The sequence below is a fragment of the Pezoporus flaviventris genome, unplaced genomic scaffold (genome assembly GCF_033815535.1).
Source record: "Pezoporus flaviventris isolate CSIRO_AGI_PZ_B2104156 unplaced genomic scaffold, CSIRO_AGI_Pfla_v1 ptg000001l, whole genome shotgun sequence".
Lineage (NCBI taxonomy): Eukaryota > Metazoa > Chordata > Aves > Psittaciformes > Psittacidae > Pezoporus > Pezoporus flaviventris.
The window spans coordinates 34,921,696-34,947,423 of NW_026892549.1; the positions used below are offsets into that span (position 1 = coordinate 34,921,696).

General features: G+C 45.6%; 2 protein-coding genes across 15 annotated transcripts in view; both read left to right on the top strand.

Moving 5' to 3' along the window:
* Nucleotides 1–15,076, top strand: part of CAMK2G (calcium/calmodulin dependent protein kinase II gamma) — a 122,763-nt gene extending 107,687 nt beyond the window's left edge. For 4 of the 14 annotated variants that reach the window (XM_061451338.1, XM_061451354.1, XM_061451346.1 and 1 more), the window contains 8 exons: nt 699–743; nt 1,397–1,445; nt 3,534–3,647; nt 5,257–5,382; nt 7,954–8,029; nt 8,523–8,617; nt 9,730–9,975; nt 12,316–15,076. In XM_061451338.1, the coding sequence (XP_061307322.1) occupies nt 699–743; nt 1,397–1,445; nt 3,534–3,647; nt 5,257–5,382; nt 7,954–8,029; nt 8,523–8,617; nt 9,730–9,962 (738 nt within the window). In that variant the 3' untranslated portion in view covers nt 9,963–9,975; nt 12,316–15,076. The remainder of the gene's footprint in view (nt 1–698; nt 744–1,396; nt 1,446–3,533; nt 3,648–5,256; nt 5,383–7,953; nt 8,030–8,522; nt 8,618–9,729; nt 9,976–12,315) is intronic. The other 10 variants (XM_061451384.1, XM_061451400.1, XM_061451392.1 and 7 more) reach the window with 5 other exon arrangements.
* Nucleotides 15,077–20,638: 5,562 nt separating this feature from the next.
* Nucleotides 20,639–25,728, top strand: part of NDST2 (N-deacetylase and N-sulfotransferase 2) — a 138,086-nt gene continuing 132,996 nt past the window's right edge. Inside the window, exon 1 of the mRNA XM_061451277.1 lies at nt 20,639–20,835. The gene's annotated coding sequence lies outside the window, so the exon portion shown is untranslated. The remainder of the gene's footprint in view (nt 20,836–25,728) is intronic.

The following is a 25,728-nucleotide window of genomic DNA, read 5'->3' on the forward strand; positions in this document are numbered from 1 at the left end:
TTTTCTGCTTTCCCTTCACTGGATTTGTCCACAATGGGTTTGATGCTGAGGGAGCCTTTCTAAATTATTAACTGTTGTTGTTATTATTGAAATTGTATTTCATTTTAGATCCTTGTAGAAAAATGAACTTTTTTCAAAGTCCAGTTTCCTTAGCAGCTTCTCTCTGTGAGGTATTGAGGTGGTCTGGCTTATCCTGTTTTTATTACAGAAATTATGAATGTCCCTTTTTTAGTAAAAAAAACCCAGCAAACTTTCCAAAAAACTGGGAGACAAAGGCCCCAGCCCAATGTTAGCCTTTCCTCCCCTTCTCTCTCTTCTGAAGCACTTTTTCAGGGAAGCTGCTGGTAAGGGGTCACTACTTCAGGAATGGCTGCAGAGGGTGCAGACTGGCTGCCTGGTTGTCATCTGCTGTTTGTGCCAGACTGGTTCACTGGAGGCAAATTGGGAATAAGGGGCAATTGCAGGGGAGCTGGGGGCTTTGTCTCCTTGTGACTCTAGCTTTTAGTGCAGCCTCTCTCTTCAGGAAACCTGTGCAGGAAGTGTGTGCGTGCGCACAGAAGCACTCGTGTGCTGTTTGGAGTTTGTGGTTTGGTTTATTTTTTCTATGTCAGTCACCTTTTCTCCACTTGCTGGGGAGTGAAAAGAAATGAGAGAATGCTTTGGAACTGGAATTTAATGATTCTTCCATCCTTTCCTAGGAGCCTCAAACAACTGTTGTCCATAATGCTACAGATGGCATAAAGGTAAGGGATGGGTGTGTTGCCATAGAAACCTCCCCTTCTCTCTTGTGGTTCTCGTCTTCGTGTGTCTTACTTCGGTTTCTACCTTTCTGACTTCTGGTTTGTAGCATGCTCCCAAATACTGCTGGTAGTAGACTGGGAGATTTGTGCTGTATGGCTGTGGATCTCTGGAAGAGGCTGAGTAGGGATGATATTATCATCTCTTTCCAACTGTGGTGTCTAATCACCACTCTCTTTCATATATGAGGTGGAAGAGAAGATACAGGCATTGACACACTTGGGTTTTTTTCATCTGGAAGTGGAGGCCTGTTCCCCCAAGAAAGCCTAGGAGCCCTTCTTTAGCTTCTTGTGGCTACTCTTCCAAATAAAAGCAACTCCCATTTGATCTCATTTGATAGAGTCTGGTAACTTCTGTCCTTGTAAAGTTCTGGGTGGACAGCTTGAACGGCTTGAACACGCAGAAGCTAAGCAGAGATGCTGTTAAGTTTTGCTTAATATTTGGCCTGCTTCCATCCAAATCTTTCTTGTATCATCCTCTCCCTGCCATCCCTGCTAATGCTTTTGTGCTTTTCCCCATCTTTCTTCACAAACAAATCCAACTATTTACTCATGCTCCTGACTGCTGATGCCTGGTAATGCTCTGTTCTGCCATGCAGGGTTCCACGGAGAGCTGTAACACCACAACTGAAGATGAGGATCTGAAAGGTAGGTGTTTTGCCTGTAATTTCTAATACAGTTACGTGCAGGCGGGGGATCCTGGAGATGCAGTCATTGCCTTGAACTAGCTTCCCAGATTCCTGTGTCTGATTCAGTTCATAAATTCACCATGATGCTGTCATTCCTGTCACAGTGGGACCATGCTTTGGGGAACCAGCTGACATGGGCCCTGTGGTATATAAACACTGTTTGCACCGAGCTAATTTGTTTTTATCTCAGAGTTGGAATTCTTTTGTTGCAAATATCATAATCTTCTAATCTCCAGTCCATTTCTAGGCATGGAGAATCTCTACCAGTCCCTTGAGGTTAGGAGTCTGGTTGTGTTTTTGTGCTTCTCTGTAGGTTACAGGGAGTTGAAACCTCTCTTTTACTGCTCTGGCTCCATTCTCACCCCTTTCTGGGAGTCTCTTTAGTGACATGCTCGCATTTCTCTCTATTTTTTTCCCTTTGGGTCTATTTTCATTTCTAAGTTGAAGATCATTCTCAGCCTATTGTCTCTTGCATGGAAATGATCTTCTTGTGTCCTTGACTGAGACACCAGTAGAGGGAGAGTCTGAGGAGAGTTTTCGCACCTTTCACTGACCGTATTGCAAATACTCTGTGCTTGTAAAACTCTTCAGATGAAGGAACTCTGAGTCTCCTGTCTGCTCATGTTGTTTGAGCAGCTGTCTTTTTCCTCAGCTCCCTAAAGAAGGACAAGCAGACATTTTCCTGAATGAGCGGGTTCAGGATGGGTGAATGCAGTCTGCAGTCTGAGGCAAATGTGTTAATAGTTTGCATTTTGAGGCAGAGGTATTCTCATTTGCCCTGTACTCAATCTGAGTTACATATCCAGGGAAAAATCAATGCTGACCTTGTGGTGTAGCAGCAATGTCGCCTCTTTCAGCTGAGCTAGTTCCTGATGCTTTTCCCATGGTTTATCACAAACTGCTGGCTGCTCTTCTGAGGAGTCATAGGGAGCAGAATGCATGCCAGTGGGTGAATGAGCTCTGCAATAGAGATTGTTTCAGATAAGACCTGGCCTCATTACAGGACAGTATTCTAGCTCCCATCTTTTTGCTGAAGAGTAATCCGTGGTTTAAGAATACGACCTTGAGGGAAGGGAACTGGATGGTTTTGGTAGTGTGGTAATGAAACTGATGTATCTAATCTCCTCTGGATATCTATCCAGAACAGATATCTGTCCAGAACCTTGTCTCCTTTGGCAGCTTTTGTTCAGGACAGGTCCCAGACTTAAGCCATTTGAGCCAACAGGTCCTGTAAGTCAGGAGTAGAAATGCTGTGAGGAGAAAAAGGCTAGGACTGGAACAGAAGGTAGGGGGAAGGAGGGCAGTTGGCCAGGGCTAAATCTATGAAGAATTGTATAGGGCTGCATTGCTGCAGATCAAGACTGAGGCGTTCTGGGTTGTTTGGGGTTGGGTTGGTTTTTTTTGGCAGAGGTTAGGAATTTTTGTTATAATTTTACTAGAAGGGAGTGCTTGAATGGTGGTTGGGGGGGAAGGAGCTTGCACAGTAATGGTTTACACTATGGCCAGCTCTGGTAATTTTAGTGCTTCAGTTTTAAGTGTAGCAGTGTTTACCGGTGTTCCTTTTCAACTCCTGCCCCTCCATATTTTAAGCTAAACAAACACTCAAGGAAAACTGAATAGACCAAAAGGTTTGGGGGTGTTGGAGTTCTCTGTGTTCTTCATAGCCGTGACTTTGGGAAAAGGGAAGTGTCTGTGCAATTCCTCAGCCAATTTCTTATTTCTAGTAGACAACAGGGGGTGCAGATCTGTTCATCTGTGGTGTGGGGGATGCCTTGATCCATCAGTGACAGTTGACTCAGGGATACGTTTTTTGACAGTGGTGGGGTAAAGGCAGCGACCCCTCCCACGCCTCCCTGTGTCATTCTAAATTGCACAGCAGGTCCGTGTTGTGGAGCTGTCTACTTGGCTTTGGCCTGGAGTATACTCCTGCATGTTTTGTGCCCAGCATTGTGGTTTCTTTAATGTTCTCCTATTTCCTTTCTCTTTTTTTATTTACTGAACTTGCGTGTTTTGTTTGTGTTTGTGTTTTAATTCCCTGCCATGCTAGCTCCCCCTCTCTCCACCGGGGACGGCAGCTCAGTGCTTGAAGGACGGAGGCACAGTGAGAGCAAAACACAGACTGAGTCCATGCAGTCCCAGCTTTCTCTCTGTTTCTCAGCCAGTAAGTCCAGGGGTGCAGTGCTTCATGGCATCTTTCTCCCACCCCTCCCTCCACCTTTCCCATTTCTCCTTCCCCGAAGTTTTTCCTTTCCTCAACTTCCTTCCAGAACGTTGATTTTTCATTTCTAGTTACTCCAGAATAAAAAGAAATCATCTCCCTTCCTGAAAAATACCCTCCTTTGCACACTGAAAATTTCCAAACCTTTCCAAAACCCCAGTCAGAACCTCATCCTGTCTAATTTCATTCCCTTGATTTCATCTGAGTGAGAAGTGGAGTTCTCTGCAGACACTGCCTTTCAGGGTGTCCTCAGGCAAGTCACAGCATCTCTTAGTTTTCCTTGTGGTAATTGGGGTCAGTGGTGCAGGTCTGCTGACGGAGCGGATGCTCAAGGCTGAATGCAATCTCATTTGTCAAGAACTTCTAAACACCCCAGACATGGATGGTGCTCACCAGTTACAAAAGGAAGAAAGAAAGTTTTTTACAGACTGCTTCAAGGATGCGTGGAAGAGAGGCTGTGGCTGTTGGAAGATCCCATAGCATTTCCATATCCATTGTCAGGTGCTCTGAATGAAAATCCGTGGATAATGTTGGCTCTGAGGGGCATTTCTCTGTCGTGAGCTTTTACCTTGTGTGTCTTGTCTTGCTAGCTCAGTTAGTTGGTACTGTGGTTAGTCTGCTAGTTACAGACAGTGCCATCTGCCTATCTCTCCAGAACTGGCTGCCTTTATCAGAGGAGCCTGTGGCTGAAAATGGGTATGAAAAAAGGTAGTCAGTTGGAGAAAATCTAGGTGGGTTTCCCACCCCATCCCCTATGTACACAGACATACCATGCTAGCTGCCTGCTTAAAGTGTCTGAGTATTTTAATCTGTTGAGGTCAGTCTGGGAAGGAAGGAACAGGCATGCCCTCTTCTGTCTCCTCCGGTCTTCCTCCCCTAGTTTCCTGCATACAGCGCCAGTATATCCCATATGATGCAGCAGTTGGAGTCTCTCTGTTGCTTTAAGGATGTCAAACTGCTGGATTGTGAGGTGCAATGGGAAGGGTGTTTTGCCCAACTGGAATGGAAGGGAAACGATCTCTTCTGAAGTCCTTTTTGCTGTGAACTGTTCATCACTGCTTTCTTACTAACTTCTTTGTGCCTCTTGCTCATAGCAAGGCCTTGCTTGGTAGGCTGAGGAGTGCCAAATCATTTCTCTGCCAAGTGGGGCAGGGTTCTCTCACCCTGCTCCCCTCTGGGTTGAGGTTTGCAGTGATGTGGATGCTCTACTTTCTTTCCCTATCAGTCGCATCTCGTACGTGCCCTCATGCTGCTCTGTCACTACTCTGACCAGTGTTTCAGGTCGCCCTCAAACTACCTGCAGTGGCATTAGTGCAATTCCTACTGTGCTGCGAGGGGTCGTCTGCACTGGTGGCAGGGTGTTGCCCTTGAGCAGGATCCGGCCCAGCCGAAGGGTGACAGAGGCAGGAGAGCAGGTTGAGGTTGCTGGAATGTGGACGTGTCTGTGTGCCGACTGGGTTGGGGCTCTGTGTGTTTGTACTTACTTGTTAGCTTTTATTTTGCTTTCTAGTTTTGTTTGTTTATTATTTTAACACTTACATTTGTTTTGCAGCTACACAGTCTTGTGAAGAGAAGCTTCATGCCTGGGACAGCCCAGTGCAGACAGTGGAGTTAGAGCGTGCTCGGTCGGAGCCTTTGCTAACTCCAGTAGTTCCCTTTGTACTTAACCGTGCACCGTGTAAGTTAGCAGCTGGGTAGCAGTAGTGGAGTAGTGCAACTAATACTAGTTACTGTAGATGTAAAGCTCCCTCTCCTTTCTTCTCTCCATCTCCGTGCCCCTTGCCCGTCCGGGGCAGCACGGAGCGCCCTCTGAGCTCAGCCTGAGACCTGCTGCAGTCGGCGGGAGGCACGGCCCCTGCCAGCCAGGCGCGGGCAGCTGCAGGGAGCGGCAGTGGCCGCCGGGGGGCGCCGCGGTGCCGGGGAGCGGAGGTGCCCTAGGCACGGCGCGGCAGCACCCCGCTGCCGAGAGGATGGAGGGACCGGTTGTGAGCCCCTGTCCTGGTGTCCGAATTGAACTGTCCCAACAGCAGTGCTGCCCCAGGTCCTGCCGTGCCGCGCTGTGCCCGTCCGCAGGCGGCTGCACAAGGCTGGCCGGCAGCGGAGCTGCCTCTCTGGTTACTCGGAACTAAGTACAACATCCGTGATCCATGCTTTCATACCCGTGCTGGTGTGTGCTTGCCTCCCTTTTGTGCCTCTGCAGTGCAAGTTAGGAGGCCCCATGAATTTATCAGGAGTGGCAGGCGTGAATGCCACCTTCTCCTGTGACATTCCGAGGTTCTCTGTCCCTCGGGAAAAACGGATCACCTCCTGCATGCTGGTTGTAGCTTGGGACATGTAGTGAAAGCAAGAAGACGAGCAGTCTGATGGAATGGACTTGTGTTGAAGGGTAGGGTGCATGCTGCTGCATTGTGACACTTGGGGTTGCCACTCTCCTTGAGATGAGTCGGCTCATGGTGGCTGTGGTCTGAAGATTTCTTTCTTCACTTGTCCCAGATGGAGCCTTTCCCATGGACCCCATCTTCCAGACATTGCACACATTGGTGTGTGCTCTGTATGGGAGGGAGGTCCAAGAAGTAGAGCCCTGCTTCATGCAGAAGCAATTCCAGACAAATTGCTTGTAAGGACTTTTTTCACAATAGCCATAGCCCACTGTGTTGTTTTGACCTATTTCCTGTATACATCTTTCAGTGTGTGGAAATGATTACAGCCTGAGTGGTAAGACCAGCTCCCTTACTGTTATGAGCCATTTGTCCCCTCTCTGAGATGTTTCTGTAGGGGCTGGCTGGGTAGTATAATTAATTCTCTTCACTGATTTTCAGAGTGGGTGCAAACATCTTTCATAACCAGTGAGATTATCATCTTCTTGTTCTTCAGCTGCACTTATCAATGGTGGGATGAGATACATACGTGGATTTAAATACACAGGGGAGGGCAGTTAAGACTAGCATCTTCTGGCATTTAGAATGGAATTTGGCTTCCCTGACTTGGACATCTAAAGATGGTAGGTTGGATTGAAACACCATCCCTCTAATTGTAGGCATCTGAGATGTCTCAGGTGAGACTTCCAGAAGTGCCTATTTCTTTCAGAGCCTAAAGGAGGAACAGTCAGGTGGCTGATTCCATATCAGACACCTGCATTTTAGATGCCTAAGGGCACATAAATTCTGCTTCTGGTGGTACAGATTATAAATTATTTGGTAACAAAGATAACACTAGAGCACCTCCTAAATGCTTGTATAACATATAGGATATTCTAACTACAGCAAAAGTGTGGGGAAGGCTGAAGAAATGTGAGGGTGTGCACATAAGCTCAGGCATATGGATAGTGCACATATAGTCCTAGAACTAGAATTGTATTATTTAACAGGCCCAACCCAAACTTTAAGAGTTCTTGAGGTCAGTATGAGTGACGGACACCGCAGAGGAGATGGGGCCCGGGCAGTCAGCTGTGGGAAACTGAGAGAAGAGAATACAGAGGTGCTGGCCAGAGAAAGCCAAGTAACAGTAGACAGCTAGCCCCTGTCTTCATTCATCCTGAAGTCCAGTGTGCTGGCTTGAGTTAATGGCAGTGCAGTCAGAGTGCTGAAAAGAACTGTGCCATAGGGACTGGCAGAAGCTTACCTGCCTGAGGAATGGAGTGCTCACTAGTATATAGCTAGGACCTGCTCATCCAACCCATCCATCCTGCTGTGATTGTCTTTCTAGCTTGCAGAAAGACATCCCTACATGTCCCAGTTGCTTGTTTGCAGCATTCATAATAGCTGAGGTGTTGGTGATGGTGATAGGCAAGTTGTTGGGAGATTTTTTCCAATTGGCTTGATCTGTGTGGTGGCCATTTGTATATTACTACCGTGATGAAGGGTTTCCACATCTTAAGCTGCCAAACAAGTGCTTCTCATTGGCAGGCTCATTACCATTCATTGGTCAGACTCCCCAGAAGCACCTCAGGCTGTCATTTAGGAGACACCTCTGGTGCCTCAGACCTTTCTAGAAGAAAAAAATTTAACAAGACATCTTTATTTCTTTTCTCCCTGCATTATGGGATCACCATTCCCCTTTCATATCACTGCCCCCCCTACTCTCATGTGGATGGCTGTCATTACTGCATCTCTCCAGAATGCAGGAAGCAGCATTCTATGAGATCTAGACTAATGGTGCTCCATAAATTGCTTGTAGGAAGCACACACTAGCCCCCTGTGCCCACTGAAGTCTTATGCACAATTAAATTGCTCTTCCTTCTTGTTTGCAGTGCGTAAGCAAGAGATCATTAAGATAACAGAGCAGCTGATAGAAGCCATCAACAATGGAGATTTTGAGGCTTATACGTAAGTACAGATGTCTTCTGACAGGTTGTTTATCAGTTTGTGTGCAAGTGTTGTTCTGGCTTCTGGATATGAGTTGTCATCATGCACTTGGGGATGGTGAAATGTTGTATGCCTTTTAGCCTCCATCAGTTAGGAGTAGGGATATGATAGAGCTCTCTAAATGAATATCAAGTAGAAGTCAGGTATAAAACAGCAACAGGAATGATGGAAGGAAAATGTCCTGGCTTTATAAGAAAAATAGGGGGAAGGGCAGTGAGATGGGCAGAAAGAGAATAAAAGAAAACCAGAAACCTAAAGGCTTGTTTTATGTGAAATGCCAAATAGGACCAACTCTGTGTTGTTGCAGTAGGACTGAGTCTTCCAGGAGCTTATTCCTTAGGGAAATATTTAGGTGGACACAGGGTGTGAGTCAAACACTGTAGCAGCACTTCATCATGTAAATAGCCCTTGGGCTGAAATGCAGACTGTAAGCCTGTGGTGCTTTGCTTTTCAGAAAAATCTGTGATCCTGGCTTGACTTCATTTGAACCTGAAGCACTGGGGAACCTGGTTGAAGGAATGGATTTCCATAAGTTTTACTTCGAGAACTGTGAGTGGGTAGAATTGGTAACACCAACAACTTTCTCTCTAATCTTCCTTTATGCCACATTTTAAGGGGGAAATTGCCCTTGTTTTTACTGGCTATCAGAACCAGCAAGAACTTGATTTTGCATGGGTTATGATGCATCCATAAGAGCCAGTATGATTTCTCACAAAAACCTTTTCAGCAATGATTTCAATTCTAACCCCCAGATCCCTTCACTGTAGGCATACAATTTGTCTGGTGCAAATGTTTTGTAAGCATGGACTGCAGGAGTGTTAAGAGTTTGGGGCACTGGATTTCCTACTGATACAGAAATGGAAAAAAAATAAGCATATTTTGATGGAAACAACATGTGTATGTGGAGCAGACATACTGAAGGGTCAGACATAAAAATAGTCATGCACAAATCAGTCACACCTTCAGTTTTCCCTGTATGGTTTCAGATCTCTAACACCTAATGAACCTGTTATGTGGATATAAGGGTTACCTTGTCAGCCTGGGGTGGGAAAAAGAGAGTTGGGAGGAATGCTATCATTTATACTAGTGGATTTGCCTCCGTTCTTGGATGTCTCCACAGGATGAGATAATTGAAATTTAAATCCTGAGCTATTCAGTTTGTTTTATTTTGGGGGTTAGGTCAAGGTCCTTAGTATAGGCAATTCTTAGTGCTTTAATTATGCAGAGACTTTGTCTCTCTCAAAAGCCTGTTCAGGAGTGACTTTTACACTTCTCTGAGGCTTGCTCATATTTAATGCAGGCCTAGCTTAAAGATCTCCTGATTATTGACTCCTTTGTAATAATTATGTAATTAGAAGATCTTTTCCTATAACCAAAATGATAGCAGCCCTGATGAAAATGTGGCAAGTATGCTTTGCAGAAGAAGTAGGAGCAAAGGGGTCAGGGTATTGTAGGCAATAATAAGCGTGCAGTTCCTAAAGAGAGGAACAGGTGATGGGGAAAGAATTACTTGGATTTTGCCTGGAAAATTGCAGGAGCAATTTTTATTGTATCCCAGAATCCAGCAGAAGGTGAGTAGAATACAGAAGATATTGAAGGATGCTGGGGACTGTTGGTTTTTAGTAGTAAAATGAAGCTGATGGATTTGTATGTTCTGCCAGTACTGTCGAAGAACAGCAAGCCAATACACACCACCATCCTGAACCCCCATGTCCATGTCATTGGTGAAGATGCTGCCTGCATCGCGTATATCCGCCTGACACAGTACATTGATGGCCAAGGCCGGCCCCGCACCACGCAGTCTGAAGAGACCCGCGTCTGGCACCGCCGAGATGGCAAGTGGCTGAATGTCCACTACCACTGCTCTGGAGCTCCTGCAGCACCTCTCCAGTGAGGATTGAATACGGGTATGGATTGCAAGGGAAAGCATACATCATACACACAGAGGAGGCTGCTGTATGTGGTAATTCAGTATTCAAGGTTGTTTAGCAGGCTGTGGGAGAACTGTTTTTAGTTGTCTGTAGGCTAAAAACTTCTGCTGCTCAGTTGGTGTTCCTTTCTGTATGTGCTGTCCTCTAGACTCAGTAGGATTATCTGCCTGATGAATTGGAGTCATGTGCCAGATGGTTGTTCTGAGCTTTTATTTTTACCCTTGTGGCAGCAGTGCTTCCTCCCAGGTACTTAGCTCTGTCTCAGACAGAGTGCTAATCCAGAGCAGAGAGAAAGAGTATCTCATGCTGTGTGCAGGTTTGCTGTTTCCCAGGGATGTCAGGGATTTACCCTTACATGCTGGGGATGATTTCAGAGATTATTTTTTTTTATGAGAATGTCATATTCTAAGAGAGGATATTGTAAAATCTATACAGAAAAAATTCTATGCCACAAAGGTTAAGATGTCATATAAACTTTTACTATGGATTTTCTGATTAGTAGAAGGTATTTAGTGTATAATGTTGAGAAAACTCAAGGAAGAAAAAAAATCTAAACAAATGATAATATCAGAGGATTTAAAACATCCCCAGCTAGCTTGCCACAGTTTGGCACTGGAGGAAACTTCAATTACAAAATCTGACTTGAGGAAATGATTGCTGCTTGCTCCTGAAGGACAGCAGATCCATTTACTTCTGCAGCATTTAGGCATTCTTGTGTATTGCCTTTCTGGTTTCTTTTAGTTAGATGTTACAAAGTCCTTCCTCCTTTCGTTTTATGCTGAAGTATATGTCACTTTCATTTTAAAAATCTAAGTTTCTTAATGTTAGGATCTTTTTACAAAGATTTTCTATTTAAAGGGAAACAAAAAAACCCTACACCTGAGAGACAAGCTTTTTTTTAATGGGCTCCTTTGAGGATGACCCATTCAACTATAGTTACTATTTGAGTCCTAATCCTGCGTGCTACTTGAGCAGTAAGAGCAGTTTTTATTCTTATATGTTGTGAGGGATTCAACCCTACTCAAGGCAGTGGAAAGGAATGTGAACTATCACAAGCAAACTGTAGAGGTCACAGATGGAATTTGAAAAGCAAAAGCCAGTTGGGGGCACAAGAAGCAGGGAAGCCTTCAAGAGAGCTGGACCATCAGCTGAATTTCAAGGGAGTAAGGCAATGAGGAGGATAAAGCCTTTGCAGGGAAACAAAACATAACTTACTTGCGTCAGTTTTCATCAGAGCTGTTGAGGGAGACTTCTGTCATGGATTTAGTCCAAAAAAGATGCAGAAGAAATTATTAAAGATAAGTATGGCTCAGTGGCTGTGTCTAGGAATTCTGAGGAAGCTTAGGAATGGAGATTCACAGCTGCTACGGAAGAGGTATATTTCACTGACTTGGCTGCTGAAATGTTGCACCTCCTCCAAAAGTATGTGCTGGAGGGTTTTTTAAACTTGCAGAGCAGAAGCCATTTCCAAACCACAAAATTTTGGTTGAAAGAGTATTTTAAAAAACCTATAAACTAAATTGGAGCTGAAATACTTGCATGCATTTCTCAGTTCTGAAGAAGGTGTAACCATGTGCAATTACGAGTGGGGTCAGTGTGGGCAGCCCCCGTCTGAACACACCGAATCCTTTTGGAGCACCATTGGCCATGTGCAGTAAAGGGTAAGGACGAAGAATGAGTGAGGTGAATAAGAATGCTTAAACATAAATCAGTGGTTTGTTCTCACCTGGAAGGCAGAGTTCAGTTTTGAGTAAGTCATCTTAAAAGGAAACTGCAGCCATAAAAGAAGTTTGAGGTTAATCAGAGGATTTCCATGTAAGGTGGGGGGGGGGGGGGGGGAAGGGCTGTTTAAATATTAAGAACATGAGACAAAATTTCTGAAGACTTTAAAGACAAACAAACCAAAAAAAATCACCAAAGAAAACCTTTCAGTTCAAGGCAAAAGCCAATGCGAAGTGAGGCAGAAATTATTCTGTAGGATCACAGCCTCAGGAATGTCTTGGGGAACTGCTTCAGTTTCTGGGATGTCACTATTAGATCGTGGGCCCAGTCTGCTCCAATCGCGTGAGTAATTGATTTTAGCAAGTAGTTAGTTTTCGCTGGAGGGTAGGTGTGTGCCTCTTGTCTTCATGGCTTTTCTCACAAGCCCCAGTTTGTGTTGTGATAGAAAGGGTTTCTGTTTGCACCAATTAATTAGCCTGTAGAAAATTTGTTTCACTAATTGTGTACAGCTAATGTTTGGCTTTATTCCCTTCCATCTTCCATCCTGTTCTCCCCTCTCCTTTCTGGCTGGACACTACTTCTTCCTGACTGCAGCAACTTGTGGAGATACTCAGCTGGAGGGCAATATCTTCTTAGCAAACAGCTCTGGAGTGCCTGAGTGACAGCAACGGTCATGTCTGTTTTGACGTTAAAAAAATAAATACAAATTACAAACAGGCAGCAGCCAAATGCACGAAACCCTGCATGCATCTGATGCTCCGGGCGCTGCCTTTCTGTTGTTTTCCATGGATCCATCGTGTCTGTTTCTGCTGTACGAAGGTGTTTTTAAATCTGAAAAAAAAGAAAAAAAAAGAAAAAAAAAAAGACATGTTGTTTGTATAAAATAATAAAGAACAGGAATAATGCTAAATAAATGACAGATTATCCAACGTGCCCCCTCCCCCAGGGCTAAGGAAATGGCAGCAGCTGGAACATCTTTCAGAAATTAAGTGAGGGGGAAAGCAAAAGTGAAGGAGAGAGAAAGAGAGAGGGAGAGCAAAAAAGGAGGCGGCTTGAGCAGCGGATGGCTGAACGGTGCTCCACAACGCCATGGTGGAAGGCAACATCACATTCAGGCTGTGCTGCTACTTCAATCCGTGAGAGGTGGCGAGGAGGAGACCCCAGAGGAGCCAGTGTGAAGACTGGGGTTCACAAAAGAGGAGGCGCTTCTCTTCCTGTTGCCCAGCAGACTGACTTCAGCCTGCTGCTGCTTCAATTTCTGCACAGCAAGAACGCTACAGAAAGCTGGTTGCTCAGCTGCTGGATCCCAGAACAGACTTTCTTTTTATTTTGTTTTCTTGTTTCTGTTTTCTTCTTTTTTTTTAAATTAGAAAACAAACCCGACAATGGGATGTTGATTTAAAATTAAAGGTGGAAGTAGGAATTTAAAAAAAGGGGTTTAAGTGAATAGAACTTAAATAGAAGCTTGCTCTTCAGAGATACGGTTTTAGAAACAGCCACTACCTGGCCAAACGTGGAGGTTTGAAGCCAGCTTATTTAATCTAACAGGACAAAAAAAGCATTGTGTTAAGAGCAGGGATTTTAGAGGAAGAGGGTATATGTATGGGATTTTCTAATTTTTGTTTCCTTTTTACTAGTGTAGTTGGGATCCACAGTGCTGCAGAACACGTGTTCCTTAGGAAGCAGACAAAAAACTTAGTGTTATGTTCTTCATGAAAACTTGCACATACACTCCTATATGAGGCATAAATAGCGTGTGTTTTTTATACTGAAATATATGCACCCATAGAATTAAAGGGGTTACCTGGCCTCCTGTTTGATTTGTTTGGTCTCCAAGTAAAATAGCAGTTGGAGCCAGCAGCCCCAGCCAGGTGCTTCTCCCTACCACTAACCCATCTGATGTTTGTAAGTGTCATGTTTCCTAGTGTTTATTTGGGTAATTTTTCTATTTTTTACAGTGATGTTGTAACACAGAAAACTCTCAGATCAGAACCTCAAAAACCATAGCGGAAGGACTCCAGGCCACCTCCCTGTGTTGTCTCTGAGTGTTAGAGGATACCTCATGAAGCAGAGGGGAAAGGGAATAGCACATGTGATCTGATGTTTGTCCTTTGGGCCAATTCATCTTCCTTTCTTTTCTTTGTTGTAAAAGGAGTCCAGTTCCTTTATTCATTGGGTGGGGAATGTGGAAGTGTTTTGTTGACCTTATCAAGGAGGGAGCCTAGCCCCAAGAAGAAAATGGCCTTCTGGTGGACCCTGATAGGAATTGTTTTGACCAAGGGAAGGCATCACTTGCAGAAGTTGGGATAGGCTTTTACCTGAATTTCTGTCTCCCCCTGTTCATTTTTTGGATCTTTCAGGGGAGTTGAAGTGACTACATTGACAGCATACTAAGTGTGAGGCAACCTTTTTACAGACTATGGAAGAGAAGAAAGCCAATTTGGAATTTTAATCCTTATTTAAGAGAATGCAGAAAATAAAAGCTGTTGCACAAAGTGGAGCTGTCACTTTGCAACAGATAGCTCTGCTCCTTTTGTTAGAGAGGTGCTATCTCACACTAAGATTAGATCTGCTCACCCATGATGCAGGAAAAGACCGTCCAGGCTTCCCAGTTTTGTCTGAGTAGATATCCTTTTCTTCCTCCACCACCCCAGGGAAGAGTGTAGGAATTGAACCTATGGGGGGCAAACACTAGATGTTATTATTTCGAACCATTTCTAAGACAGCACTAAGCCAGTGAGTGAAGTGGAAGAGTTAAAAGCCTTGATATTTTATTCAGATTTTTTTGTTTTAAGCCACAAAGAGAGAGCAAACAGGAGATTACAATTAATGCCATTTTAAAAAAGATAAAGACAAAACATTATGCATGCCTTCTTTAGGTCTGATCTTACTTGTCTCTTTTCCTGATGATTATTAATAATTAAAAAGAACCCTATGTATTAAGTATCTGCATCTTTCAGAGAAAATTTTAAAAGAACAGAACTGTTTTTTGGTTTTGCACAGTCTTGGAGACAAACTCTCCTTTGGGGTTTTTTTTTGTTTGTTTTGTTTCCTTTTAAGTTAATGAGAACCTTAGCTTGGTATGGCCATTATCAAACACAGCTGTACACCTTTAGCATTCTTAATGTTCTCTTACGGGGCTAATATAAGCATCTATATAATATATATTATAAATATCACATTTTAAACAGGAAATGGAAGGCATTTGATGCAGAATTTTTGCATGATATAGAAATAATTAAAGTTAGCTAGTGTTTGTTTGTTTGGTCTGAATGTTGGTAGAACCTTCATAGCTTTGTTACAATGAAACCTTGAACTGAAGATATTTAATAAAATAACATTTAAACAGTGCAAAGCTTTGAGTGTCACATTTTTGTCTGAAACCAAGTAACAATGTGGAATTGGCACTTCTGGGATAAGAATCAAGCCACAAAGACCTTTTTTGTGTCAGTAAATCAAGTGATTTAAAAATGTCATGTTTAGAAAGAAACAAAGGTAAGTGGTACCATACCTAACACGAAAGAATACTAGCATTAGTAAAGACAAGGGACAACAGAATCTGTTAAAATGAACTTTATGGCATTTCCCTGACAGACCATGGGATAACAGGGAGATGTTCTTTCTGTTCCTGGTAGCCTAACCCTTGGCAAGCCCTTTCTTAGCCTTTGCTTTCCTCACAGTATTTCAGACTCTGGGAGAAGCTGTCTTGCCATTAGGTTTGCCTGACATAAACATGTTGAACTCCAGTTGCATGGCAGCTCTTACATTTTGTGAGCTAGCATATTTTATGTCCTAGATGGGATGCTCCTGCAGCGGCACTGATCAACCACTCACCTGTACAAATTTGCCTTGTCTGTTAAGAAATCATGCGTACACTGCTAGAAGTTAGAAGTTGGCTGGATTTAGCCTGTTTTGTTTCTATACTGCCTCTTGTGAGGCATGTCGTTTATGCTTGCTTGGGTAGGGTTTGTTGCACTCAGGCCTTTGCTGCTTTGGCATTTTTCTGTCATTTCCTACCCTGCAGTGTTCACACTGCTCTCTTAAGTGAGAGCCTGCAGTCTGCTGCTCTCTCCTGCTGAGACCCCTGCCCAACTGGGCTGAGAAGCATGGCTGTCAGTGGGACAGAGACCCCTGCATGCTTTTCTGCATCTCCTGCTACCACTGGACTTGTGGCAGCTCAGCTTGTGTCGGGTCTGGCACAGTTGCTGCAGGGGATACGTATCTTGGTTTGGTGCTGGGGGCTCTAGCCAGCATTCATGCCCCCAGTTTAGCAGGCTTGGCTGGCCTCCCGCTCCCCTGAGGTCTTCTCAGGTGCAGCTGGGAAACTGCAGGTGGGAGGTGGTGGCTTTGCCTTATCAGGAAAGAGTTCAGTTGTGCTTAATCCCCTTAAAGTGCAGCAATTACCTAGCAAATAGGTGTCTGTTGCTGCTGCTTAAAGAGATGATTGCTTTCCCTGTCTGATGAAACAGGAGGAAAATTGTCTTTAGTGTTCAAAGGGAGAAGGTAAGAGTTTTATAGCCTACTTTCCGGGCACTGGAGACAGCCTATTCGTGGCCAGAGGAGATAGCTCCTGCTGTTACAACATAAAAAAAATCCACGTTCTGCTATCGTTTCTGACATCGAAGGCAGCATCATTTATCAGGTAAAGTCTCTCCTGAAGCAGTTAATCATATCTTAATCATCTCTGAAGTAATGTTGCAATAGGATCTGATATGCGCTGGGAAGATACCCATAGAGTTAGTGATGATTTCCCACGTTCTTAGTAGCTCTTTTAACCAGGACAAGAGTAATTGCAACACTTACTGAAAGCACAATAATCAGACTAATGCTTATGTCAAGAATACTTATGTAGCATATATATGGGCCCTTTCAGACTGTTCTGGTGTATGTGTGTGATTTAAGTACGTTTCAAAAAAAAGGTGATGGTGTTCTATTTAAGCCGTACTGTATGTGCCTTTTCCACTTGCAAGTCGTCTATTAGTTTGAGGTAGGGGCACTGAAAAATGGGTTAGAATCTGCTCCAAAAAGGGTTCCTGACAGCAGGATTGAGAATGGTATGTATCTGCAGTATGACAGCTCCAAGCTGAACTATCAAGCAGCAGTATTCCCAGAAATGTATTTTCCAGTATGCTCTATCTGTTTGAAATCTGTTCATCCTATTGGATGGCATTTTGCCATCTTCCTACCCTAAAAGAAGCATCTGAGAGTGATTTTCTAAATTTTGTCATCCCCATTCTCTCCCCAATATATGCACATGCATGCTTGTATACATACGCTGATTACTCTGTGGGAGACCTGATTGATGGGAGCTTTTATTTGTACCCAAATCAGATTTCCCTTTAAGCTAGGATTGGTTTGCTCTCACTTGCAGGGCTAGCAGCACAAAGTCTGCTAGGATCCTTTTATGATACAGTATGTATGAGATGTGGGGAGAAACATAAGCAGAATTAGACCTCGAATGTCGATATCCTTTCCATTTTATTATGAACACTGTTGCCTTTTACTTCTGTGCAACTGATAACATAGATAAGTGGACAGAGCATTTGACTAGAGACCAAGAGATCTATGATCTGGTTTTGGTTTTGCTGTGGCTTTGCAGGGTAACTGCAGACGAGGCACTTGTGTGTTGTGTGCTTCAGCTTTCTCATTTTTTTGTGTAGATAATGAGACACCTCTGTAGAAACTGCTGGAAGAGACTGATGAGCAGTGATGCAGAGCAGCTGGGTAGTATTGCTGCTACGCATCACACATAGCTTCTCCCCATCTCCTGTCTCCCACCCCCATCCCCTTGAGAATTTGCAGGGACTGCAGACTGATGCAATGTGGAATGCTTGTTTATTTGAGATTGGTATAAATTTATTTTAGAGTTGGGAAAGATGGCCCTTTGGGGGCACTTAAAGTGGCTTGAGTGGAGGGTTATGAATTTTTCCCTTGAGATCCTTAGTGCTTGAGAAATCCTCACCTGCAGGAATGCCCTACCTGCATGCCAGTGAGAAATAGGAATTTAGTGGTTGGTGTGTAGTAGTATGAAGAATTTTAAGCAAGCAATTTCTTCTTTACTTAACAAGTATTAGGAAACAGAAATGCATAGGTTTGTGAGGTTTAAGGCAACCTGGGCACAGTGAAGGATAAGTAAGTAAATAAAATCTTAGTCTGAAAGTTCCTTGTGCCACAGTGGAGTCTTCTCAAGCACAGGTGAATGGGGAGAGAAGAAGAAGTTCTTGTCCCTAATCAGTGACAATTTACATAATTTTACTCACCATAATTATCTGTGAATGGATGGGCAGGATTACATTTATTTGTAGAAAACCTTTTAGTTAATGCATCATATGACTGCATATTGGCAGAGCTGGGATTTGGCCAGTTCTTGTTGGGATAAAATACTGTCTGGTCATGATTTATTTTCCCATGTTTCTGTGGAAAAGTGTAGTGCTCATACCAACAGAGCAGAGCCTGTAAAAATGGCATCAAGGCTATGCTTCAGAGGCCTTGTTTACATTGGAACATCCTATAGGGTTTATCAGTAGTTATAGCAGTGCTACTGCTGTGTGGTTGTTCCTGTTCCAGAAAGCAATTATTTGTTTCTTACTATATGTTTAGAAGTTAAAAATAAACTGGGGGAGAAAAATAAGTACTTGAAGAAGGATAAGTCTACTCTTGGGTGTCATCTGAAATTCATTGCTTTGGATTTAATGTATTTTTTCTGTATTAAAAAAAAAGACCCAAGTTTTGAGATTGATTGTCTTAAATGTCTTTAAGAATTGCAGACAGATTTCAGCCTCGTTCATTCTAAAGAGTATTAATGCTGAAATTATTTTAAACATCAGGAGTCAGCAGGTTTGAAGACATTTGAATCTGTTATAATTCAGTAAGTATCTTCCATTCCTATTAGGATTACTTCATTGAGCTTTTTTATACAGCATTATGCTTCAAGCTTCCCTTTCGAAAGAAACAGGCTTCCTGCCCCATGAAAACTTCAACAGAAGCAGGCAAATAGAAAGATTCATTAAAATTTAGTTTTGTCCTGAATATTCAGGGAAGGATTGCTTGTCTATTTACGTAACCTTAAGAAGGAGAAAGAGTTGCTTCAGAGAAATGCAGTGTTAGCAGGGATAGCATGTGCTAAGAAATATATTGCTCTGTGCCTCTGATAGCCTGGAAGGTGGGAGCAATAAAGCCGAGCACCCAGAGTGGTTTGGAGTACAAGGAAGCTGGTGTTTGTAAAGAGAGCAGAGATGCAAGATGGATTTCAGGCAGTCTTGCAAGTGAGTAGAGGAAACAACATACAAGGTAGCCAGAAAGACAATGATGATACAGGGATCAAAATTGGGATGTGGTGAAATGACAAGCCAGGTGAATTCTTCTGTGATGGTTTGAGGAGGAAGGAGGGGTTTGGAGAAATGGGGCATTCTCAGGGTGATTTCTGTCACTGCAGATTTAAATGGAATTTCAAGCCAATACTGCTGTAGCTGTATGGTGTACTATAGTGTACAATGTATACTCCTGTCCGTTATTCCCCTCCCTCAGTGTAACTGAGATTGATTGGACTGGGAGAGAGAGGGAGAACTACCAGAAAAGCTTAATGCCAAAATATCAAACTGTGGTGTGAAACAGTAAATCCCGTTTCACAGAACGTAGTAGTGCATCATAAATGCTACAAGCACATGACACGAAGTGCTGAACTGCCCCAGATTCCCCGTGTTGGCTTGGATTTGCTCAGCTGTTTTGGAAAGTGCGAGGTCTGTGGTGGACTGGGTATCACCTGCTACTGCCATGCTTCAGGCTGGCTGTGTGCTAGGGACAATATTAGTGTGAGGTAAGCACCATGGCATGTGTTTGGGTTCACTGCACAGAAATGCAGTCACATGTTCACATACGTGCTGCTGGGTTATTTGGCAGTGTGCGGAGCTGGTGTGATAGGGCGGCAGCCTTGGTTGCAGGTGATGGGAGCAGCTGCCTCATCACCTTCTGCTGAGGTGGGGGTGCTGTTGGCCAGAAGCAGAACAGGCTTTTGAACTGCAGAAAGATCTGATTGCACATTGCTTTGCCTGCTTTACTTTGGCTATTTGATACATCTGTTAACAGGTTTGCAGCAGCATGGTCAGTGCTTCAGGTACAAACTGACTAGCTGAAGATGAAAAGACCTCCGTAGATGCATCCAAAAGCAGTGACTTTCAAGCTTTTTCGACTTTTCAATACAGGATCAGGTTCATATAAAGTAACCTTTCATCTCGCATTGCTTTTCTATGGGTATCTTGGGAGCGAGCCAGTGCCGGACTGCAGCATGGGAAGCGGCGCAGTGCCAGGGTGAGGCCTTGTTCCCTGAGCACCTGCTTTCGCTTGGCTTGCTCCTCTTCCACCAGTAGCCAGTTCTGCTGTTTGTGACTATCCAGGCCCTACTCTTGCTAGCATGTCACGAAGTTTTGCCCCTCCACAGCAGTGTGGGTGCTCTCTGTGTAGCAGACTGAGAAGCAGGAGCATGGTTTCAGGCACTCCCAGGCTCCTGTCCACTTCTCCATCCTCCGCTGAGTACAAATGTCCCTGTGATGTGGCTCCACATCCCATCCTGGCTTCCTACGACAATTTTCTCCATCGTTCCAAGTAGGAAATTGCACCGTGCGTGTTTGTTTTCCTGCCGCAGGGCATGTTACAGCCGTGTCAATCCCTGCCGGCCGCTCTGCGGGGCATCCCACGCCTTCCGCGCCGCCGGGACGGACCACGGCGGCTGCACCGGACCCTGCTGCGTAGCCCCCCCGTACCCCAACTACTGCACAACCGCAACGTGCGTCAGCAGCCGCAAGCGACGAGGATTATAGCGCCCCCGGGGTCGGCCCGGGTCCCCCTCCCCTCACGCCGTCCCGTAGGGTCCCGCTCCAGCCGCACCGGCCCGGCCCGGCGGAGGGCGGGGCCTGCCGCCCCTCCTCCGCGCGGAAGATGGCGGCGGAGCGGCGCGGCGGCGGCTCCCCCAGCGGCCGGAGGGACGCCCAGCGGCCGGGAGCCGGCGGGCCGCGGCCGGCCTGAGAGCACCCCTCGGCGCCGGGGGACGCGTGCCCTCCGGGGGCCCGGCCCTGCCCTGCCAAGCCACCCGCCCGGCGGGGCCTCCCTGCAGGTGAGGTGCGGGAGGAGGAGGGCAGCGGGGTGGTGGTGGTGGCGCGGCCCGGCTCAGCTCGGTTCAGGGGGCGGCGGGAGAGGGCGAGCGGCGCTTGCGGGGCAGGGGAAGTTGTGTGCCGGCCGTCCCGGGCAGAGCGCGCTGTGCGGGGCCCCGCTTCGGGCCGCGGGAGGAGAGCGGCTGCGGCCGCCGCCGGGCGGGGGGGGGGGGGGGGGGGTTGGGGCAGGCGGCGGGAGGGCGCTGTCCCCCGCTCCTGAGGCGCCGCGTCCCCCGCCCGGTAGCCACCTGTGCGGCCATGGGGTGCTCGGGCTCGCCGGGAGCCGACTTCGCGGCGCGCCCCTGTCCCTCCTCGGTGGCCCCGTTTGGCGGCGGCCCCCGGGGCCGGAGGTCTCGCCGTCGTGCCCTGCTGCGGTTCCCGGGCGCCGAGCAGCCGACACGCGGCCCGGGGCAGCGACTTCTTTCCCCACGGCAGCTGCTGTGGCTCCTGGCCCTCGGAGCCCCCTCTTAACCTGTCCTCACGCTCCTGTGCCGGGCCGCCCTCTGGCTTTGTTTACCCCGGGCAGCGTGTTGCGAGCGGCTTGGTGCGGTGTCGATCGCCACTGACCGAGGGAGTCGGTGTGCAGCGGGGAAGGGGATGTGCATATCTCGGCATGCGGCTGCAGCTGGACTGCGTGTGCCGCACACACTTCTGCTGCGGGTTGTGTTCACGGGAGGCCGGCGGCGGGTACCGCCGTGGTAGTGTGAAGGTGCAGCAAATACGATGTTAGATGGGAAAAGCTGATGGAACTGAGGAGTCGTTCCTCTAGTGTTTCACATTCTTTAGTCATTAAAACATATACGCAGTGGTAAAGTGATAAATAGACCCCTGTTTGCTTATGCAAGAGTGAATAAATTCTGTGTTGCCCAAATGAGAAGTGGGAAGATACCATATATCTAAATGTAACCACAAGTTGTGCCGCTCCACACTGTGATTCTCTGTGTCCAGTCTTGCTAAAGAAGCATTCCCGGTTGTTAATTTTGTGTGCGTTTGTCGTTAGGAAGCGTAACCTTGCTCTTTGTGGCAAAGAGGTAAACTAAAAGCCTCTGATGAATTTTTCAGGGTACGTGCATTCAATTCAATTACCTGTGTTAATTGGGCTGGGAAGTGTTGCATGATGAAGGAATCACAGGTAGTGCCAATGCAGAGGGACACTTTGTGTACAAAACCACCCGGGAGCCAGAAATAATTCCAATCTCAGCATTAGCCCCAAGAGTTTCTGTGGGTGCCCACACTTGCTCACATTGCCCAGATGAGCTGGTCTGTATCTCTGAGTTCTGTATCTGCACCGGTAAGCAGTCACAGAGCTGAGCCCATAGGACTGCTGTGCAGAGACACCTGGGTGCTCTGTCCACAGTGGGGTTGGTGGTGTTTCTGCACCAGACTTCTCAGGGCAGCTGTTTTCGTGGCACTGAGATTACAGATGAACTCCTGGCAGATTGCATCTAGAAAGGCTGTTTTGTTTGTACTTCACACCACACAAAGGGGATTGCGCTGTGTGAAGAGCTTTTGCTGGTTCCAAAAGCAGTCTGACTCTGCTAGACCAGATTTGAGCCAGTGGAAAAACTCTGTGCTCGAATCTGGCAACCAGCATGAAATGTTCTAAATGTTCTAAAACTTTTCCACTGTCAGCAGCTGTGAACAAGTACATATCTCTTAGGGTCATTGTCTTGTATGCTTGTGGCATTCTTCTTAAAATGTTCTTCCTCATTTCAAATTCCTCCTTTTGTTTGTTCTTCCCATTTAATTTTTGCTCTTCCCAAAGTCCGTGGTACTGTTTTTCTTACTGTTGCTTCTCGAACGTGGTTTCCTAATATGTCTTGTTTCAGTGCTTTTCAGCCCATTTGTATGTATGTATGCCTTTGAACTAGTAAGTACTGTAAATCTCAGAAGAGCAGGAGCTCTCTTTGAAAACGAGCTGCGGAGCAAGGACACAGAGCAGAAGTAGTGGTGCATCTGTCCATGTCAGATTCTTTGCTCGTCACAGAAATGACTCTTGCTCTTGGGTCTGGGTTCTGAGCTGGTGTCAGAGCAGAGAGCGGAGGCAGTCCTGCCCTCTGGGACTGCTGACCATGAGGAGAGAGAGATCTGACAGCAAAATGCGGTTGTGGTGCTGAGCAATTAAGAATCACTGTTTTAAGGTGTGCAATAATACCTGTGAGTGTTTATCAGGACATGACTATGTGCACTTGCATGCTGTATGTTTTTCAGCAGGATCTAGTAATGCAGTGCTGTGTGCTGCCTGGGTTTCTGTAGGCATGTTTTACTGTTGTGATGCCTACCCTTCAGTCTAATCAGAATTCACATAGGTGACCTGGTAAAAAAGCCTGAGCCTCGTTCTCCATTAGTATTTATAATTCTATCACTTCTTAATAATAGAAAAAAAAAGGTGGTGGTGGGGTTGCTGATACCCAGGAGCAGCTGAGGCTTGGATGTGTCCCGAACAACAGCCTATCTCATCACTGAGCCTTGTTTCAGAGGTTTAAATGCCTATCTCAGATCTCTCTGTGGTATATCTGAAATATGTGGTGATTCTCTGAGCAGAGCTGCATAGATAAGATACCATTTCGGTTTAACTGGCAGTTGTTTACACATGATCTCTCGTATTCCTCTTTTAAAGGAATGCATATCCATCCCTGATTACAGCTCAGGTCAAAATCTCTCAGCACTTGCAGCAAATCTCTTTTAATTGGTCTCATTTAGCACTCATAAGGTTGTGTTTTAATTCTCTCTCTTCTGAATCCTTTTCCCCAGTCTGTAATGTAATTTATTACAGGATATTTTATAGACAAGCCTCTGGCTGTCAGCAACCTTTGCAGTGTATCACATTTCCAGCTCAACAGGCAGCTGCAGTGGAGTTTGTGGGTGTAAGGCAGCGATGCTGCAGCAGCACACAAAGCAGTCTGCAGCGGCAGTGCTGGGCACGAGTGCTAGGTCTGTCCCGGATTCTGGAATTAATTGAGGTGAATGCTCCTGTTTGCTCTCTCTGCTTCTTTAGCCTTGTTGTAGCTGTTGCTGATGCACAGGTCTTCAAGTTATGTTTCTCCCTTTATAGCTGTCTTTCCAGTCCCTGCAACTGAATGCAAATACATGGACGTTGCTGCTGTTATCTGTTGACAGGCTTTGAGCAGCACAGGATTGGTAGAAAGCTAATGCTGGGAGTGTATTTTTAGAAGGCCCGGAGCAACATTATCTGTCTTTATGAAATTCACTGTGACTTTCCTGAACAAAGTTGCTTTGGTTAATTGATCATAATGCAAAAAGGTGAGGCTCTGTGTTTCATTATGCCTGCACCGGGGCACATCACCTCTGGCCTGCAGCGGCACAGTGTGCAGGCACAGTGTCCTGGTGCAGCTCACGCCTGATCTGACATCAGCTCTGGGAGTCTCAAAGGCTGGTTGTTTTTTTTCTGAGCGGTGCCCCCTGCCCTCGCACTGGCGATTTTCCCACTATAGTGAAACCAGCAGGGAATACGTGCCTCCGTTGCAGCCGCTGGAGCTGAGATTCCAGGCTGTGTGGTGCAGCAGCGAAGGTACAGGCAGACTTTCTGCCTTGCTGATCCTGCTCTGGAGGCAGGAATCTCCAGCAGAGCTGTGGAGCACAGTTGTGTCTTAAAACGCCACTGAAAGATTTACTGGAGTAAGTACATCAGAGCCCTAACTGTTCTTTCTGCATAGTGATATTTGAAGGTCTTGGGCCTCTTGCAATTGCTGTTTGGGGACTGTTATCCAGCATAGACCCATATCCAGAAAGGAAGTTCTATAGATCACTAGACGCAATCCATATGTGCTCCATTAAAAATGCAGTAGAAATCTCTAGACATGAATGATGAATTAATCTTCTGCATCAGGAAGATATCCTCCATCACATTCTTGCCTGCTCTAATATTTTTAGTACGCTAACTGATCTAGCAGCGCATGGAAGGGGGTTGATAAGCTTGAAGATGCAATCTGAACCTTCTCAAAATATTTGTGGCTTATGCTGGGCAATGTCACGAGATCTGTTTCCACAGAAGTGGAAATTGGTGTTTGCTTGGTTTTTAAAGCTGCTCAAGCTCTCCAAACAAGGAGGGGGATGGTCGTGGTCTGCCTCTATATATAGACTCAGCCAGCTTCTGAATTTGTTGAATAAAGTAAGTAGTGCAAAATAAGGAAGGACCGCTTCACGCAGCACTTGCTTATGTACTGACAACAGCAAGATGTTAAGAAGTACCTGTCTCTTCCAAGGGTGTGTGTAGCTGTATGTAACCAAAGCCGTTCCTCCTACTGGGGTTGCAGACACTGAATATCAGAAGTGTTTGTGGCTGCTGTCAGGGTGAAATGTTAATGCCTTAACTTAGCCTAAAATACTGCACCCTTTCTTTCCACAAAGTGAATTTAATATTCATCATTAAATACAAATTATGAAGTAAAGCATTAAAACTAACAGTGATTAGATACCAACATTTTTTGGTTTTGTTTGTTTGCTTGTTTGTTTTTTTTTGTTGTTGTTGTTCCCCCCCCCCCCCCAATTAAAGGAGGGTGAAAAGGAGAGATACATTTTGTCCTCTGCTCAGTATGTGGGGCTTGTGCAGGTCCTAGTGCTGGTCTTTCTGCTGTGTGTGTGTCATGCCGCAGTTAACCATCTTCAGCACTTTGGTGCATGTTTGGAGTGTGGGATGGGAATGAGGGGGTGTGATCTAGGGTTTTGTGGGATCTGAATACAGCCTTACTGCACTAGTCTGATGTGTTTTCTCCCTGAGTTACACTATTCTGAATTATTTTTTCCCTTTGGAAGTGTCTGCATTAGGGGAAAAGATTGTCTTGGGCATTTCCTGTACACAAGAGACAGCAGGGTCTGTCCCCTCCTCTCCTACCTTCCC